Below are 18,130 nucleotides of genomic sequence, written 5' to 3' on the forward strand. Positions count from 1 at the left end.
CCTGGATAGCCCAGGCATGCCCAATCTTGTCAGATCTCAGAAGCTAAGCAAGGCTGACTCGGGCAAGTACTTGGAAAGGCGACCTCCAAGGAATGCCAGAGGCGGGATGCAGAGGCAGCCTAATCAAGCCACCTCTCTGAAAAACATCCAGGCCCACAGTAGGGGTCACCAGAAGTCAACCATGACTTCCAGGCAAGCGCACAAACACACACTCTCACACACAAATATTAAAAAAAAGACTGCATATGAATCAGTCTATTAAGTGGATGCGTTTTGAGTCAAGAAACTCTTTCTCAGGGCCATTACTTCATATATTGGATGTAAACAATGATGAATGTGCTCATATCTTTAAAATACAAACATGTTTTTTATAAAACCAACACATTCTAAATGAGACATTCAACGTAGTAGTGTAATAAATGCTGTAATATAGTAGCAATAGTAAATACTGCTTAAATCACCCAAGTACTCTAACCCAAGTTTTAAAATAGGTTTTGAAGTGCTTCTAGAATGCGATTTGGGGAGCTCCACAATAATGGCATGAATCTACTTTTTGTTACATGGAAATACTGTGTTGAAGTCAGTACTTGCTTTCTGGTAGCAGAAGGGCAGGGCACTTGCGCTGATGGAAGATGCTAATTTCCTCTCCCATTGCAAACTCCCGTATCACAACCAGCAGTGTTCCTGAAGGTCCACTGAACCCCAGGGATAGTATCTCAGGGGACACACAGGACTGCAATGGGAGGAGATAGGCGAATGCAGAGCTCTGCTCATGCTAATTTGAATCCTGTGATGTTAGATCATTGATGGCACAGATATATTGTTAAAGGAAAACTCTTTGTGTGTGTGTTTGGGAGACTGCAAAGCTTTGTTTTTTTTTTTTAATGAATTTTTATTAAATTTCCATCACTTACAAACGTAAAACAACAGCAAAACAAATATACAGACATACAGCCATGTAAACCACCACCCAACTTCAGTTTGTTAATATTATTAATTTCTGTATCACCATTTTTAATACATTTCTTGTATAACATTTTCAATTACTGTTGCAATTCATCATCTCTTTATAAATATACTTGATCAATAATAAAAATAATCAACTCCTAATACTATATCCAGCTTAGTCTCCATGTCTACTTTTACCACTGATTAGTTTATATTTATTTAATTTCATTTAGCCAATGCAGTTGAAATCCAATTCACCCTTCGTTCAGAATTTGCAATACATAAAGGGAATATCTCAACATTTAATTACCTCCTATCATTTGATTAACATGGGCAAAATAAAGAAGCAAAACAGTTCCTCCAGCAATAGCCGCAATTTCCTGACATCTTCCAAAGATCGGAGATAAATCAACTAGGCAATTTCAAAAAATTTATTCCTATTAATTTTTTTTCCCTATGTTCCCATCATACATGCACTTCAACTAAGGTCCTGAACATATTCATTTGACTACTACTATCTTCTTACAGAGTTTCCAATACAAAATCCTATTTCTTAAAGACAACTTCTAAATAGCAAAGACATTTCAATACAGGTTTAATATTCCATTCATGTTAATTAGACAGATTCAATAAAGAGAGACGGGAATAAGTCCCATATAAAATATTTTGTTGGCTCCAAGTTCCATTTCCTTTTTGATCTCATTTTTCCCACTTTCTTGTAGATGCCTTGAGGTTTTATATTCCTTAGGGAAGGGCCCCTCCAAATTTTTCCTTTGTTTGCAATTCACTATCCTCTTAGTCTCTTTCCTTATTCTGTCTTTCCTCAGTGTCCTCCTATATCTTCTTAAAGGCTTGGGTCCCCTTTTTCTCTCTTTTTTATTTTAGAGTCATTTCCTTTCTGAGAAATGTCTTTTGGGGGGTCATTTGCTTCTGTAGCTTCAGCTGTCGGCATTTGAGTATCACACTGCCCAGTAGACTGTTCTTCCTCCGAGTTATTTTCGTAGTTGTCACTCAGCCCCTGTTTTTTTTGTAATAGAATATTGGTGTTGTCATTATCCTCAATAGAAATGTTTGCAGGTTCTTTAAAAATTTTAGTCCATACTTGTTGTAGTGCTAGTTCTAGTTTCACGTTTAGAAGTGTTTGGAAATGCTCAGAGTTCATTTCGGCTTTTATTGCCTCTCTAAGTTCGGCTTTTATTGCCTCACTAAGTAGCGCCGCCGCCATTTCTTCTCGTTCTGTAATCTGATTTCCCTTATCGTAATGGTAAAGAGTTTTCTGGTTATCAGCTTCAAGTATGAAATAAACGAAATTTTAGTCTCTTACCCCTTCAGACGCATTTAATATAAAGTCCTTTTCATAGTCCCGGCCGCTTTCTTCATACCAATAGGAAATCCATAGAGGGGGAATAGGATCATCTTGGGGGACCTGCCAAGCCTCCTGCTCTCGCTCTCCCTCCGGGAGAAGCGAGCAGAGCTCCCCCGAACTTCGGGGGGCTCCGAAGAGGCGCGCGGGAGGGGCCGTCCTCGGGAGCTCCGAGAGACGCGCCCGAGCGCAGCGCCGCATCCGCCGGAAGTCTCGCTTCATCGGCTTTGTTGAATGGACTGCAAAGCTTTGTTTTTAATTTGCTATAGCTTGGAAGTTTTTGCTTTTACAAGAACTAAAGTAAAGGTAAAGGTTCCCTTGCTCGAAAGCCAGTCGAATCCGACTCTAGGGTTGCGGTGCTCATCTCTTACAAAAACTACTTAGTGTTTTATGGTAAAACTGCCATGGGCCTTTTGGCTAGATCTGGCTGGTCTGAAAAATTGAGCTCTGCCTTGTTTTTGTTGTGCTGCACCTTCCTTTATATGCTTAAACATTAACAGCATGGCATGCTGAGAAAACGTATGGGAAAGGAATGTCTGTGAATTCTGTTCACACTTCCAGCAAACAACTGTGACTTTAACAGGACCCTCAAAACTGGGGCTTGCATACTCACAGTAGCTTGATAACATGATCGACTGCATTTACAGTGCAGTGGAAGCCTCGTATTTTCAGAAAACAAGCTCTTTGCCTTATTTCAGAGAGGTTTAGTGCTGATATTATACTCTCTGATCTCCAATCTTGAGAGGAGATGAATGTAGTGTAACAACAGGGTCCCAGTTATTTGGTCTTAGTATTCCACAATTAAGAAGGATACATTTACACATCAGTCTCCTAGTCTGACATATTGATTTGCCTTTGTGTGTTTTCCCAGGAATTAAATCCAAACAATGATGACCATGTGGACTTAACTTGTTATCTCTGTTTGGTTTTTGCATCTGTTAACATATCTTCATTATGTTAAATGGTAACCATATAAACCAAGCTTGTTATTCCTGGTTCTGATAAATATCTTCATTATGTTGTATGCTAATTTTCTGCTCAACCTCTGCCTATATGTATGGACTGGTAAGTTCCATTTCACTGTATTTGAGGAAGTGTGCGTGCACACAAAGAAAACTTTGTTGGTCTTAAAGGTGCCTCTGGACTCAAACTTTGTTCTACTGCTTTAGACCAGCACGGCTGCCCACCTGGATCTCTGATCTCCTAGTGATGGGTTCAGTGATCAGGAGCACCCTGTCCAGCTTGCGCACACCTCCCCTCTTGCATGATATGACTCATTTTGTTTCAATAGCAGAGCACCAGTGTTTATACTAAGTACAGTTAACCCAAACAATAATTGCTACCCATTTCTTGCTCTGTTTGCAAATTTTGGGTTTGCCATTACTTTTTTTTTTTTTGCTGTCAACTTGTAGCTGATTTATGATGACCCTTTAGGGTTTTCAAGGCAAGAGACTAACAGAGGTGGCTTGCCATTGTCTACCTCCGCATAGCAACCCTGGTATTCCTTGGTGGTTTCCCATCCAAATGCTAACCAGGGCCGACCCTGCTTAGCTTCTGAGATCTGATGAGATCAGACTAACCTGGGCTGTCTGTGATGCAGGAGAGTGAAAGTGCCAGAGAAGAAGAAGAAAGAAGAAGATTGTTTACAGTATGACCTGATAAGTTATACTTCCAGGACTGGAAATATATGATACGGAATGGAGTATTTTTTAGTGCCTTGAGTTGTTAAGACTTTCTGAAGCGTTGAAATTGGAAGACTGTTTGGGACAAGATGGATGTGCCATTCTTTTGATCCATTATGGCTGTGGTTATGGAAACTTAGAATAGATTCCAGCAAATTTCCTGACAACATCCTCTAAAGAAAAGCCTTTCTCAGCACCAGTCTCTCCTCCTTTGCATATCCTGCAAGATGCTGCATATTGTTTGAAATGATGGATGTGTATGGACATCCTACAGCATCAGGCACAGGCTGTGGACAGGGCAGCCCAGGACAGCAAATCACTTCCTGAATCCAGTAAACCCGGATCTCACCCTGTGCTCTTTTTACCGAGCTGCCCTTTTCACACTGAGCTTTTCTGTCTCTTAGGAAATCTCCTTCTAAGGAATGTTCATGCATACTGTGCCTTTGAGGATATAATAGTAATAACTCCACAGTGTATCTTTTATTTTAATACAGTTGGTTCATTAATGTCTTTTCCAGAATATTAAATCTGGGTAACCATAAACACATTTGAGGGGACAATGAAGACACTCATCCCAATGAACTATTTTTGTTTCGTAGGTCTTGATTTTCCTGTTTGGGCTCAGCCATTTTGTCACTCATTAATCAAGACAGGCCTTATAGAACATGAGCAGTGACCTTTGGATAGCCAGGGCAGCTGGACTAGTAAGACTTGGAACCATCAAACCCAGCCGTCTTTGCTTGTATTCATAGTGCCAGCTAGCTCAGCAACAGGAAGGAATCACAGCTGTTGCTCTGGTTTGGCCAGAGGAGACGGGTGGGGGGGTGGGAGGGTATGGGGAGCTTCACTCAGAGAAAGTGAATCCTGATAAAGAAAGCTCTGTAAAGCTGATAAGTTTTCCCTCGGATGACCGTGGCCCCACCCCCAGCATGCTCGGCGTGGTCGCGTCACTTCTGGGTGATGTGCACGTCGGGGTGGGGTTCCCCCCGGGGCCCGATCCGCCAGCGGTGGGGAACGGGCCTCTGGGGCGGGGGTTTCCCTGCCCCCTGGGGGGACTTGGCAAACCTATCTCCCCCCCCCCCATTTCTAAAGGTTTGTTGTTTCATAAAATAAGCAATGAATGGATGCCATGGCTTATATAATATCAGGCAAGCTTGGCAGTTACAGAGTTAGGGTTTTTCAGATCATCATCCATAGGAAGAGTGTGAAGGAGTACATGTATATTTTGTGGCTTGTATCACAGGGTGGTAGAGGAGGGTGGTAAAACCACAAATATATAATCTAAATACAGAATCAAGTTATGATGAGTTCACCTGATCAGCTATGTTGGTCAAATCAAAATGAAAGCTAAAAATTCTGATTTATATGCCTTCTCTTGCATGGTAGAGGAGATATTGTGATCACCACTCTGATATGAAACTAACAAGTAACGCTACAGAGAGTGAAACTCAGGTACCCCAGTGGTCTCCATGGACAAGACCTAAATTCTGTTGAGATAGATGAGTGGACAGCCACATCCATGGCATGTCACACCCTGGGTCTGCTAAAAGTAGTGTGTCAATAGCTTACCCCTATCCCTTTTTTAAAAACATAGCAAGTGAAGTATGTGCTGTATTGTCTTTAAAAGTTTACAAGGATTTGATTTTCCCCCTAATCAAATATTTCAGTTCAAGTATTTATTGCTGGTAGGACATAAAATTAGCATGCTAAAGTTTTACAATTTTGTTTATTAAATAGAAGTCAGAATAAATATGCTAAACCAGACCGGTCTTTATTTAGAACACTGGAACATTTCCTGATTGATATTTTTTTAGAAATCCCACATGAAGGGAATGGGTTGGTATTGGATTTGGTGTTTGGAGAATAGCATGCCCTCCAGCCCCAGTTAGCCTTTATTTTGCACGTTTAGGACATGTTTGGCCTGAATGCAGGTAGGCACAGGCAATTCAAAATCAGGGTGCAACTTGTTGATGTAGAGGTAGCACTCTTACACTGCTCTGGAATAAATTTGGTTGCGGACTGGCCCAAAGCTAGAGTGGGGAATTTGGGGGTGGAGCCCCACCATAGATTAGCCCTGTTCCACCGCAGAAGGATGCCAGACTTCCCCAGACCCGGCCTTCTCTCTCTTTCCTTCCCCAGACCCCACAGTGGAGGGGAGGCGGAGGAAGGAAAGGGAAGCTACCCTGCCACTTCTGGTCTGCTCTCCCATGTCCCCTCCCCAAAAACCCATTTCTGGCTAGGGGGCTGGCTGTGGATCATATTTTAAAACAGGGGCAGGCAGCCTTTTGTCTCCAAAGCTGGGGGGGGGGGGGGCATACGTAGTCTATCTGAGAGGTTGGCAGCCAAAAAGGGGGGGCAGGGGAGTAAGCTACAGCACTGCTGAGAGAGCCTCAGGGACTTGCCTCAGGACCTGGAGGTGACAATGAACGTTAATCATGCCTGTCACTTTTCCCCAAGCTATTGGCCCTACTGATGCTGCCATTACCTCATGGGCTTACCTCAGGTGATTGGGTGGATAACCAGCTATGCATACCAAGCAAAAAAGTCTGGTAGGATAAAGAAGGAATGGGTCCCTGTGTCTATTTAATATCAATGTCAAGGGTAGCCTACCCCAGTTTAGAATGTTCAGCAGAACTGTTGAACAAACTGAGGAAGAATATTTGGGCTAACAGCCTGGTTTTATTGGTTTCTTCCCTACAGGACAAAAATAGAAAAAGAGAAAAAGGAACATGCTAAATTGCATGGGATGATCCGTACAGAAATAAGTGGGGCTGAAATAGCTGAAGAGATGGAAAAAGAGAGAAGGTTCTTCCAGTTACAAATGTGTGAGGTAAAAAATGGAGCCCATTTCATTGTCACTATCATTCATAATTTCATCTTGGTCTGCAGTTATCTGGCAAGTGTTAATTTCAAAAGGATTTTGAAATTATCTGGATGTGTCAACTTCAGGAAAGTGTTTGTTGCCCTTTCCACAAACAGTTGTTAAATTGGCAAGCTGCCTAGTTCATTATTTGTGGATTAAAAACAAACCAAACAGGCAAAGCCTTTCCAACAGTCCTACCCTAGACTAAGAGGATTGACTCCTGTGCCTATGCAAGTTGCCATCTGCTGCAGTATTGTTGGGAGAGGAAAATCTCATTTTACTTGGTTAAGTAGGGAAATTTAACAGCTGTTGGAAAAGAGGTGCTGATGCCCTCTAGGGTTTTAATGAACTCGCTGCCTTATGGATTTTCCCATAAAAGCATGGTATATTAACTGCAGCTTTAAATTTGGTTCTTTTCCCACATATTTATTTATTTATTTACTTACTTACTTTCTACCCCGCCCTCCCCGCCAAAGCAGGCTCAGGGCAGCTTACATAGGATATTGCACAACTAAAACAAATTTAACTAAAATCATAACAATATACGCATAAAACATACAAACTGCTAGAACTAGGATGATTCATATGTGATGGCGGGCATGAGCAGTATTCAACAGTACATCAGCTGCTAGCGTAGTCTGGGTTGTATTCGGCTGTTTATAATGATGTTGATATTGATATTATTATTGATATTATGTTAATATTGATAATATTGATATATAGTGCGCCTCCTTAATCGAAGGCCTGGTGGAAGACCTCCGTCTTGCAGGCCCCGTGGAACTGTAGAAGGTCCCGCAGGGCCCTGATGTTGCCCTTGCCACAGCCAGCCTGGCTTCTGTACAATAATAGGTTGGTTTGGAGAACTGGGAATGTGTTGTAGGCTTGCACTGTGGGATTTCTCAGCATTCCCCTCCCTACTGCAATTCCTTTAGACCTCTGGACAGATTGTTCCTCAGGTTGTAGTAGCTGTGTGAGTGAGGAGCCAATAAGATTGGCAGGCTACAGTGAGGAGGGGGAAGAAATTGGTGGGTAGAAGAGGAGGATCCTTGCTGCATCCCCCCCCCCCCCGGATGACTGCCTTATCCACACAGGTCCCACAACACCAGGGACAATCTTCTCATGGGTCTAAAGGGGCTGCTGCTGAAAGGAAGGGGAGTGCTGTGTCTGTCCCTGCCTTCCACCAGTGGTTGGCTGAATACAATACCTTGCTTCTTTAATAAGGCATGTAAGTAAGAAACTAATCTTCTGTAGAAACCAGTCTTGTGTTGGAGGATGGCTCCTTGCACCAGAAGAAAGTGATGCCATTAGTGGACTGGATCTATTGGATCCAGCCCAGCAAGTTGCTGGTTTGGACATAATTGCAAATTATAATTGCATGGGTCCATTTGAGCATTTCCATGGACTGAAGGATTTCTGCCTGCAGGCTGTGACTTCTGCTGCCTCTCCTGTTCTGCTGCAGCCCAACATGGCCCCAAAAAGCTGCTCCGGGGGGGGGGGGTCAGGTCCTCAAGGAGCAGCATTTGGGGGGACATTTGAGACTGCAGTTGGGGGTGGAGGTGAGCAAGTTGTGTTTTGTGAGCAGAAAGCCTTCCATCCACAGAAATGCTACAGTGAATCCAAACCACAGTTTGTCAGAACCAGAAGGGCAGGGATTGGAAATGGGAGAGGCCAGCCAAGGTTTTGCTGTTACGTGTGAACCAGGTATGCGTCCTTTCATTCCTTTCGTTTGGTTCTTGGGACGAGGTTTCCTATTAACATGCTATCTGTGTTTCTTGTGAGTTACTGGGGAAACCGCATAGCCTATTCTTCACTGCAGTATTGCAGCTCTCCTACTAGCCACTGTTCCTTCTTGATTCTTTTCAGTATTCTTAGTTTTGGAGAGAGTTCACATAGAAACCTTTTGAGGATTGTTTCCTATGCTGCACTCTGAAGTCATAGGACCATTCCCACAAATTGTTCCCTTGTCTCAAAATGTAAGATGTTTTTCGCTGAACTACTTTGCAAAACACACAAGTACTTCCAAGCCACTCAGTATATGCGCATAATGTCTTTGTCACATTATGTTTTTAGGCACAAGAGTGACCAGTAGGAACAGTTCTGTAGCTGAAATAATGTTCTCATGAACAAAGAGGAACAGATAGCTTCAGGGTTATTTGATTCTCTTTCTTTACTATCAACTACTAGAAAAGATTTTTCTGCTCATTCACAACTTGTTCTTTGGAACATGGCCCTGTAGTTCCCTTGCTTATGTTTGATGGCTGAAGGAATTTTTTCAGCATATATTTGTCTCCAAATGCTAATGTTTTGAAGAGTCTTCAAGCTATGGTTAAAGGAGGTTTAAAAATTACTAGCCCTGGGATTTGTTCTAAAACTATAATTAATGTCAGTTGCGTGCTTTCTGTCTTTTACAGTACCTGTTGAAAGTCAATGAAATCAAGATTAAAAAAGGAGTTGACTTGCTTCAAAACCTTATCAAGTATTTCCATGCACAGTGCAAGTAGGTTTTTATATCTTTGTGGTAATATTTTTCTTGAAACATATTTATGTCTTCCTCATATCAGCTAATTGTGGACACAAATGTTTTTGAAGATTCAGATGGTTGTGGTTCAGCTGTACCTATATTCTGCTGCTGTTTCCCCATCAAATGGTTGTAAAGGTCAATTATTGTCTTGTTTGGTGTATTGTTTTAAGTGAAATGAAGCATTAAGCCATAGCACGCAGTTGTCTGCAGTCCATAATTTCCACATGGTCATTTGGCATGATTAGTAATCTCTTTGTGAAAAGGAAGGAGGCAGGCAGTTGTAATAGCTTTCACATTTTGCAGAGTATGTGTCTAGTGACAGACCTGATTTTTTTCCAAAGGGAAAATGCTCAATTAGGGATTAGTGTTCTGACAGCTCTGAGTTCTTACTCTTTTTCAATACTGAAACGCTAAAGGATGAATGATTTGGAAGTGGCAGTAGGGTATTAGGCAAGCCTTCCCCTTCTCCCTTGCAAATGCCCCTCCAGCCATTTTCTCCCTAGCTAGGCTCTGAGACTGGCCGTAAGCCTGGCTGGGCAATAACCAGATGGTGGGGACATTTGGAGGGGAGAATGTGGGTGGGAGGAAGGCTAGAGCATCCCCTGCTAACATCTGCTTCTCTCTTGCACGAGCCTCCTGCCACAGCAGCGCTGCATGAGCATTACAAGATAAACATCAGATTGGGAAGCCTGTAAATGTCACCTAACTTTCAGTTTTGCCTTGAAGAGAGAAGTTTTGGATATCTCTTATATACTTCCCAAGTTTTTAAAGCAGAGTACTGTGTACCATGCTAGGTTGATACCAGCGCCACATGCTGTCTTTCCTGTAACTGTATCTGTTCACTAGGAAGAGTTCATTTTTTAATTCCTTTGTGTACAGATGGCTGCTGTGTATTGATAAATTTGGGTCCTGGCTAAAATTCCCGTGTAGACCTGGGGGAGGGGGGTTGATTTTCACTAATTTGCCCTCCCTACAGCAAACCTCCGAGTGTCCCCAAGATAATATGGGTGTTCCTGTCATCCTCCAGAAACAGTATTTCTAGGGGCATTTTGGGGTGTTGTAGCAAGAAGAGTAGATGGAAAAGGCATGCTTCTGCAGACAGGAGTCCTCCTTTCTGCAGGAGTTTATCACACATTTGATAATTCTTTTGTCTGCTTTGATTTTTATGTCCAATGTAATCTACCAGTTTGAGATTTTTTTAATGGAACTGCTCTGAACAGTGCTTTGGGAGCAGTGACTGAAAAGTGATATAGAAATTCTGGAAAGAAGCAAATAAAGGAAAGGGGGGAAACCTCAGCAGGGAGGGCAGGGTCTAACTTCTCGCAGGGTTGCCAGGTCCCCCCTGGCCACCGACAGGGGATGGAGGGGTACGGTTACCAAATCTAGGCTGGAATAATCCTGGAGATTTGGAAATGGAGCCTGGTGATCTCAGTGGGGTACAGTGCCATATAGTTCACCTTCCAAAGCATCCATGTTCTCCAGGGAACTGATCTCTGTAGTATGGAGATGAGCTATGATTCTGGGGGATCCCCAGGTCCCACCTGGAGGATGGCATCCTTGTTTGTTTGTTTGTTTCTTCACATTTATAGCCCGCCCTTCCCAGAAGTGGGCTCAGGGTGGGTAACAACATCTCATTTATACAAAATATATTAGTTAATAGAATAAAATTTAAATTTAAAATGTCATCATCAATATTAAAATGGTGGTCACAGCTAATAGCAAAGAAATTTTCCGGTTGTGGGAGGTTCCTGGCCATAGCCAGTAGTTGTTAACAGAGTGACAGAGACCTCAGGGAGGCCATATATAGACATCCGCTGCTTCAGCCAAAGGCCTGGTGGAACAGCTTTGCCTTGCAGTCCCTGCGGAATTGAAGTAGGTCCCGCAGGGCCATGATCTCAATGGGGAGCATGTTCTACCAGTCAGGGGCCAGTGTGGAAAAGGCCCTAGCCCTGGTCGAGGCAAGATGGACATCTTTTGGGCCAGGGACTACCAGGAGGTGTTGATCCATAGAGCGTAGTGCTCTTTGGGGCATATACGGGAAGAGGCGGTCCCTCAGATACGTTGGTCCCAGGCTGCCTCAGATTTCTGAGCCTTCAATAAACAGTTAATGAGATGCAATGCTATTTTGGGGCAGGAACGCACAGAAACGGAGTTCCGGCTGGCTCCCAAGTTGGCCACACCCAGCAGGAACTCATTAGCATAATAGGCCACACCCAACAGCAGGAACTCATTAGGATTGGCTACATTAGGGGTGTGTGGCCTAACATGCAAAGGAGTTCCTGCTACAAAAAAAGCCCTGGGTTTTGACAACACACAAGGTAAACAGAATAAGAAGCAAAAGGTGGGTGTGGCTGGATGACCACACTTCTGGTAACACAGGGTGTGGCCTAATATGCTAATGAGCTGTGCTGTAATGGGTGTGGCCTAATATGGTAAGGAGTTCCTGCTGTTGGGTATGGCCTGTTATGCTAATGAGTTCCTGCTCAGCTTTTTCTACAAAAAAAGCCCTGATGAGATGTAAAAAATATGCATGTATTCAGATGGTTCTGCATGTGGGTGCTTCTTTGGGGGTTGGGATGGGACTGGGATTCAGGAGCCCTGTGTGTGCGTGGAGCTGCCTGTATAACCCTCTGGCTTCTGGTGATTGCTGACACAGCTTCAAAAATCATTGTGTTATTGCTAGGGCTAGAAACTTAAAAAAAAAAAGAGTGGAAATGCTCAATTATGTATAAAAATTCCAAATTCTAAACTTCCTACATCTACAGGGCCATTTTAGAGGCTGGTGGGTGTGTCTTTCTGCCATTCAGCTCTGTGTGTGCATTAAACATTACCACCCAGTCTGGAGCCTCACAGGAATCCCCCTGCACACATGAGCATGAGTAAAGATTCCTTTTGTTTCATTCATGGAAGAATGCCACTGGGAGTGAACCTGCAGTGCTTGTTTGCTCCATGTGCATAATGCTCCCGAATGTGCAAGGAGCTACGGAATCCGGGCTGCTGCGTTCAAGTAGAAATGCAAGGTGCTTTAATTTCTTAGTTATCTAAGGGCTTATATGATCCATTGCAGGTGTTCTCACATAGAAGAAAGAGAGATAGTTTAGATGTGCCTCAGGAAACCATAGGCAGGTAAACTAGAAATTTCTTTGTAGCGTTCATTGCTACAGCTCTTTAACAATCAGCAAGACTGAACAGTGGCTTGTTTTGTTGTGGAAGCTGCAACAGCTGAGACTCCAAAGAGCGCTTCCATGGGTGCATTTCCCATACCTGAGGGGCATAAATGGCTACATTGGATCACAGCCAATTACTCCATAATGAGATCATAAAGGGGATGTTTTATTTGATGTGAAAGAGAATACTCTTCTGTCTCTATTTTTAAGCCCTTTCAGACTGCTGCAACTCATGTCAGTCTTTTTTTTCTTCATTAAAATTTGGCAGCTGGTCAATTTCCACTTTTGGTTGTTTTATGTAAGTAAGAATCTAGTAGAAATGCAGAATATTATTGGAACAAAAATAGCAATGGGGATATCATAAACATCTGTTTTTCCTCAGAGCATCAAACAGGGGCCTAGGGGATTGAGGGTGATAATTTTTTTTCGTGTAACCTTTTCCTCCTTCCTCATTATGGAAATCTCTAAGATGAGCTGCTCTCCACCCAGTGTTATTGGGTGTTACTTGCCAGTCCCTTTTATTTCATATCAGAAGGTAGATATGTTTGCGATAAAGTTCCTTCACAGAATTCCTCTTTTCATCAGTCTGTCGTGGAGTACATTAACATATATATTAATCGAAGCTTTTGTGCCTTGTCTGTTCAGCAAAATTCAGGTGCTTTAAATTAATTTTTACAGTTTCCTTTTTTTTTAAGTTACTTTCTTCCAAAGCTTCTTTCAGGATGGTCTGAAAGCGGTTGAAAGCCTCAAACCTTCGATAGAAAAGCTCTCCACAGACCTTCACACAGTAAGTAGAAAGTCATGTGGGCACTGTGAAATGTAGCATTCTGATTCTACTAAAAAAAAATTAAAATGCCATTGTCATTAAAGCCATATTTTGCCAAAGACACTTGCATTTACTTCTAAGTAAATATGAATAGGGCTACAGTGTTAATTTATTTAGATTTATCACACAATTTAACATGCTGTACTTTTTGAAATGTCAGAGTGATATGGAAATTACTCCTCATGCTTTTCTCATAATGTTATGCTTGATGCATAACTTACCAGTGTAATTGGACAGTTTAAGCAATGAACTCTTCAAGGTACAGATCCTGATGTAACCATAGGTAAAAGATTACCTACATCAGCATCTGTACCTAGCCACCGCATTCACATTGGCAAATTATCACTGGCACACACACCCTTTACCTTGTGACATCGACATCAACATCAGGGGTCTTGTTGTAGAAAAAGAGCTGCCGGAGCTCATTAGCATAACTCATTAGCATAACTTATTTGCATATGCCACGCCCCCTGACATCACCGGAAGTGACAGAAGGCCACACCCCCTGACATCACCGGAAGTGTGTCAGAAGGCCCGGCTACTTACCCTCCTGCTTCATCCTCATTCCCAAACGGAATGAGGATCGAAGCAGAGGGCGGGGTAAAGAAGGGGGCGGGGCTTCACCACGTGACCGCCCCGCCCCCTAGAGGTTCTCTTCCGGAGCTCCGTACCTGAGAGCTCCCCCCCGACTAGAGCCCTGATCAACATTAACCGTGATCAGTGCCAGCTTCCCTCTTAACGTAGACTTGATAACCAGTTTCAGATTCCAATTTCATATTTTGGTTAAGAGTAATCTGTGGGTAGCATTATCTTCAGTTTATGTTGTGCCCAAATGTGTGCTAGTGACAAGCAGGACTTATCCAATTATGAATTCTGATTATGTCTCCACTTCAGATCAAGCAAGCACAAGATGAAGAAAGAAAACAATTAATTCAGCTTAGGGATATTTTAAAATCTGCACTTCAAGTTGATCAGAAAGAGGTGAGCATGTAGGGTGATACTTCTATAATGTGAATATTAAAGTTTTGGGTACTTTTTAGCGCCATCTTCATGAAATCAGAACTCTGGTTTTTTAAGCGGTTCATTGCAGTCATATATAGATTTCTTAGAGAGGTTCTGGAAGACATTTTCTTTTTTCCCAGAGACTTCCTTGCTTGCCTCTCATTAAGGTAGCACCAAGCATATACCAACTGTGGATTATTTGAATTACTCAGGAAGAGTTCAGATATCATGTTTTGCATCCAAGTGATGGCTTTTGGAATGCTTCCCAGAGATGCATACAAGTGAAAAAACATTTTTGATTCAGTGTGCCATATCAATGCAGTTTGGTCAAGGACAATCCTATAAACTAGACAGTGGATATTTGTTCTTGAATCACGCTTGAATAAATTGTATAGGTACAAAATTTTGAAGCATTAGAAAATGCACCCTGTGGAAACAAAACATGATGTTGGAACTAGTACCCTTTCAGATAGTGTGACGATTTTCTGAATCCTCTACGCTTGTGTGTACGAGGCGTTAAGGGGCAAACACTCCTCTTGGGCCGAGAGTCTGCCACCAACTATAGGTTTTAATCTTTTTTAGGCCAGACAATAACTCTTTTCTGTTTCCATATGTAAGATAAGGAAAAATATCCCTCCTCCCCCTTTTCTGCCTTAGTTTGTAGAGTGTGCTTGAAAAATAGGTTCATGACGGAAAATAATACAGTCTCTGAATCAACGAACAAATTGAAAATTGTGTTATCGTCACTGGATTTTATAATGCCGAATGAATGTGTTTAAATCTTTATGACTTCTTTCCCAAATTATGGTAGAGATGACCTTCGGCCTACCTGCAGTGCCTCTAGTTATATTTGTGTGGGAGTTGAACTCCATTCAATTCAGCAAGGAATGAGGATAACTTGTCTCAACAGTAGACGTGCTTCAGTATTCACATCATTGTCCAAGATCCAATGAGTGCTGAAGTTGTATGTAGACCAGAGATTTGCTTGATGTTTCCCCTACAGCCACACGCTCTGCTGAAGAAGCAAGATTACTGAACCTTACCAGTCCTCCCCAGACAAGCCACAGTGCAGGATTGCTATGATTCATTCATTCATTCATTCATTCATTCATTCATTCATTTTTAATGGGAAATTCTGATGACACTGTTGGCTATTCATTGCAGTTCTGTTTTCTGTGTTGTTTTTCTGTCTTTTTTCAGATCTGATTTTTAGGAGATTCTTTAAAACTTAAAATGCTATTGCACTGCCAGGGTGTGTGAACAGCCAGTGTATGTCTGAGATTTCCCAGAGCTACTGCCACTTTGCATATTCATCCCTTCCCAGCATAATTAATTTCTTCCTCTTCTTCTATAAGTCTGCTGGTTTCTTGAGTATTCATGAATCAATTGTAAAATCTTCCCTGGGGTTTGCGGAGGGAGGCTTGTTTTGCAGTTTGTAGCTTGCTTTTATTTTAAAATAAAAACGTATTATCATTATTTAATAATTTCTATATAATAATTAACAATAAAAAGTATGGTCAGTGTCTTCGGCTGGCTACAAAATAGTTTTAAAAAATGTTTAGTTCCTCTACTTCCCAAGGGGATAAAAGATGAATCTTCTTTTAAAGAGCAGTGAGTGCTGGGAGAGAATCAGCTAGCACCAAGGGAAGAGGAAGTAATTAGTTGCCTAAAAGCAATGGAACAGAAGGAAAATCAGGGAGGTGGGAAATTTTCTGATTTTTTTTTTTTGGCCAACATGGCCGGGCATATGGCTGGAGTGATGGCCCTGAATGGCCCAGGCTATCCTGATCCCGGCAGATCTCGGAAGCTAAGCAGGGTTGGCCTTAGCTAGGATTTGGATGGGCGGCCTCCAAGGAACACCAGGGTCGTGACACAGAGGCAGGCAATGGCAAGCCACCTCTGAAACATCCCTTGCCTTAAAAACAAATCTGGCTCGCCACCTAGTGGTGCACAGCGCTAAATGAACTAGTACTTTTGGCTGCCAGATGATCTTAGGATCTCCTGGCTATACTACATACACTGCCATACAATAATTAATTAATTGATGGACTAGGATCTGGGGGAACCTGGTTTCAATTATTCTGCCATGGAAGCTCCCTGGGTTACCTTGGGCTAGGCGCTCTCTCTCAGCCTAACCTACCTCACAAGGCTGTTGTGGGGATAAGGTAGAGATAGACCACTTTGGGAGGATAAGGTAGAGATAGACCATGATAGACCACTTTGGGTGCCTGCTGGGGAGAAAAGCAGGATATGAATTTTTAGATTTTTTAAATAAACATACAGTAGGATTTTGCTCATAGGGATGGATTTTAATAAGGTTATAGAGCTGTATTAAATGCCATGTTGAACCCCAGCTTCATTTCTACTTTGGGCTAAATGCATAATAGCAAATCACTCAGCAGTGTAAAACAACCCTCATGTGAATAGTCCCTTAAAGTGAAAAGTTGTCTGAACCTTGAGAAGTACAAGTGACTGGTAAAAAAAATTACAGAACAGCCAGCACATGTGCAGTACTTTTTCCTGTGTGCCTATAATTTGGCTGGACTGTGGCTTTAGGTGCTAAAGAAGGCACAGGTTGAGGCAAGGGGTTTTAGGAGCATAGTTCTGTTTTGTCTGAGCTATGCTCATAATCCAGGAATAAAGCTTGTATCTAATTTTGTACTGCTTGCATTCTGTATTTCCTGCTTGGTAGATATAAAAGTATATTTCAGTTCTTGATTGCACCAGGAATATGAGTGCAGGCATGCAACGTAACCATCCTGAAAATCAATGGAACATTATCAGTGTTGAGCATGGAATCTAATTTGTGGAATCTTGACTAGTGATCCTAAAATTTGAGCGCATGTGCCAAAGAACACTCACAAATCTATAGTACAGCTTTCATTTAACCTGTTAATATTTCCCTTTGGTACATTGTCCTGTATATTTTTACACCATAACTGATCTTCTTTTCTTTCTAAAATGCATTTGCCTTTTGTGACCGAAGTCTAGGAGAGTAAGTCCTTTTAATATTTTTTGAAGTAGTACATTGCATGATTTTTATGTGCATTTCAAATAATTGGGTTGCTCTTCCTAAATTATTTGCCTGATTGTCTCTCCAGTTTTGTGTTCTCTAAGCTGTTGGAACATATACTGGCTGATCAACATGTGGGGGGGACGGGACATTTTTTGCCAAAATCCAGTCGCTTGGCTTTTCTCTACCTAGCAGTCCCTCAGAACTCTTTGTGTAGTGTTGTGAAGGATTTCTAGCAAATCCATTTGTATATAGAACAGTGTTGTAAGTTGTGTCGGGTGTGTGATGGTTAACTGGCTGTAATGGCATGTATTCTTTTTCATGTTTGCAAAAATACAGCTTTTGAGGAAAAAGTTTCTAAGAAAGTAGAGGAATCTTTGGAAGCCTATTGTGTTTGCCATAGTTTAAAGGTCCTGGTTCTGGATGTGCTTGACTGATGGAGTAAGCTGTGTTTAAATCAGTGGGATTTGCTGATGAGGAGGCGTTGATTTTAGTAGGTCTAGACTGCCCTGAAGAATCTGGGGAGGTTCTTCACAGCTTAATTCATTTTGGTTTTCAAAGGCTATTACCTGAAAACTGATCATGTGTATTCAAGAAGATTGCAACGTAATTACAGGTGTGTGTTTTTTACTGAGAAACAAGTTGCTAGTGTGTGTGTTAGTACACTAAATGAGGTCATGTGATCTTTTCTTAATTAGCATTGTATCAGTAGCTCAGTCAACTACGGAAGTTGTCAGCGGGTATT

General features: G+C 42.0%; 1 protein-coding gene across 1 annotated transcript in view; it reads left to right on the forward strand.

Moving 5' to 3' along the window:
- ASAP2 (ArfGAP with SH3 domain, ankyrin repeat and PH domain 2) overlaps positions 1–18,130 on the forward strand; it is a 144,031-nt gene that overhangs the window by 72,901 nt on the left and 53,000 nt on the right. Inside the window, exons 6-9 of the mRNA XM_015412136.1 lie at positions 6,694–6,823; positions 9,268–9,353; positions 13,256–13,331; positions 14,265–14,351. Coding sequence (XP_015267622.1) covers positions 6,694–6,823; positions 9,268–9,353; positions 13,256–13,331; positions 14,265–14,351 — 379 coding nt within the window. The remainder of the gene's footprint in view (positions 1–6,693; positions 6,824–9,267; positions 9,354–13,255; positions 13,332–14,264; positions 14,352–18,130) is intronic.

Source organism: Gekko japonicus, unplaced genomic scaffold (assembly GCF_001447785.1).
Source record: "Gekko japonicus isolate JY-2015 unplaced genomic scaffold, Gekko_japonicus_V1.1 scaffold2123, whole genome shotgun sequence".
Taxonomy (NCBI): domain Eukaryota; kingdom Metazoa; phylum Chordata; class Lepidosauria; order Squamata; family Gekkonidae; genus Gekko; species Gekko japonicus.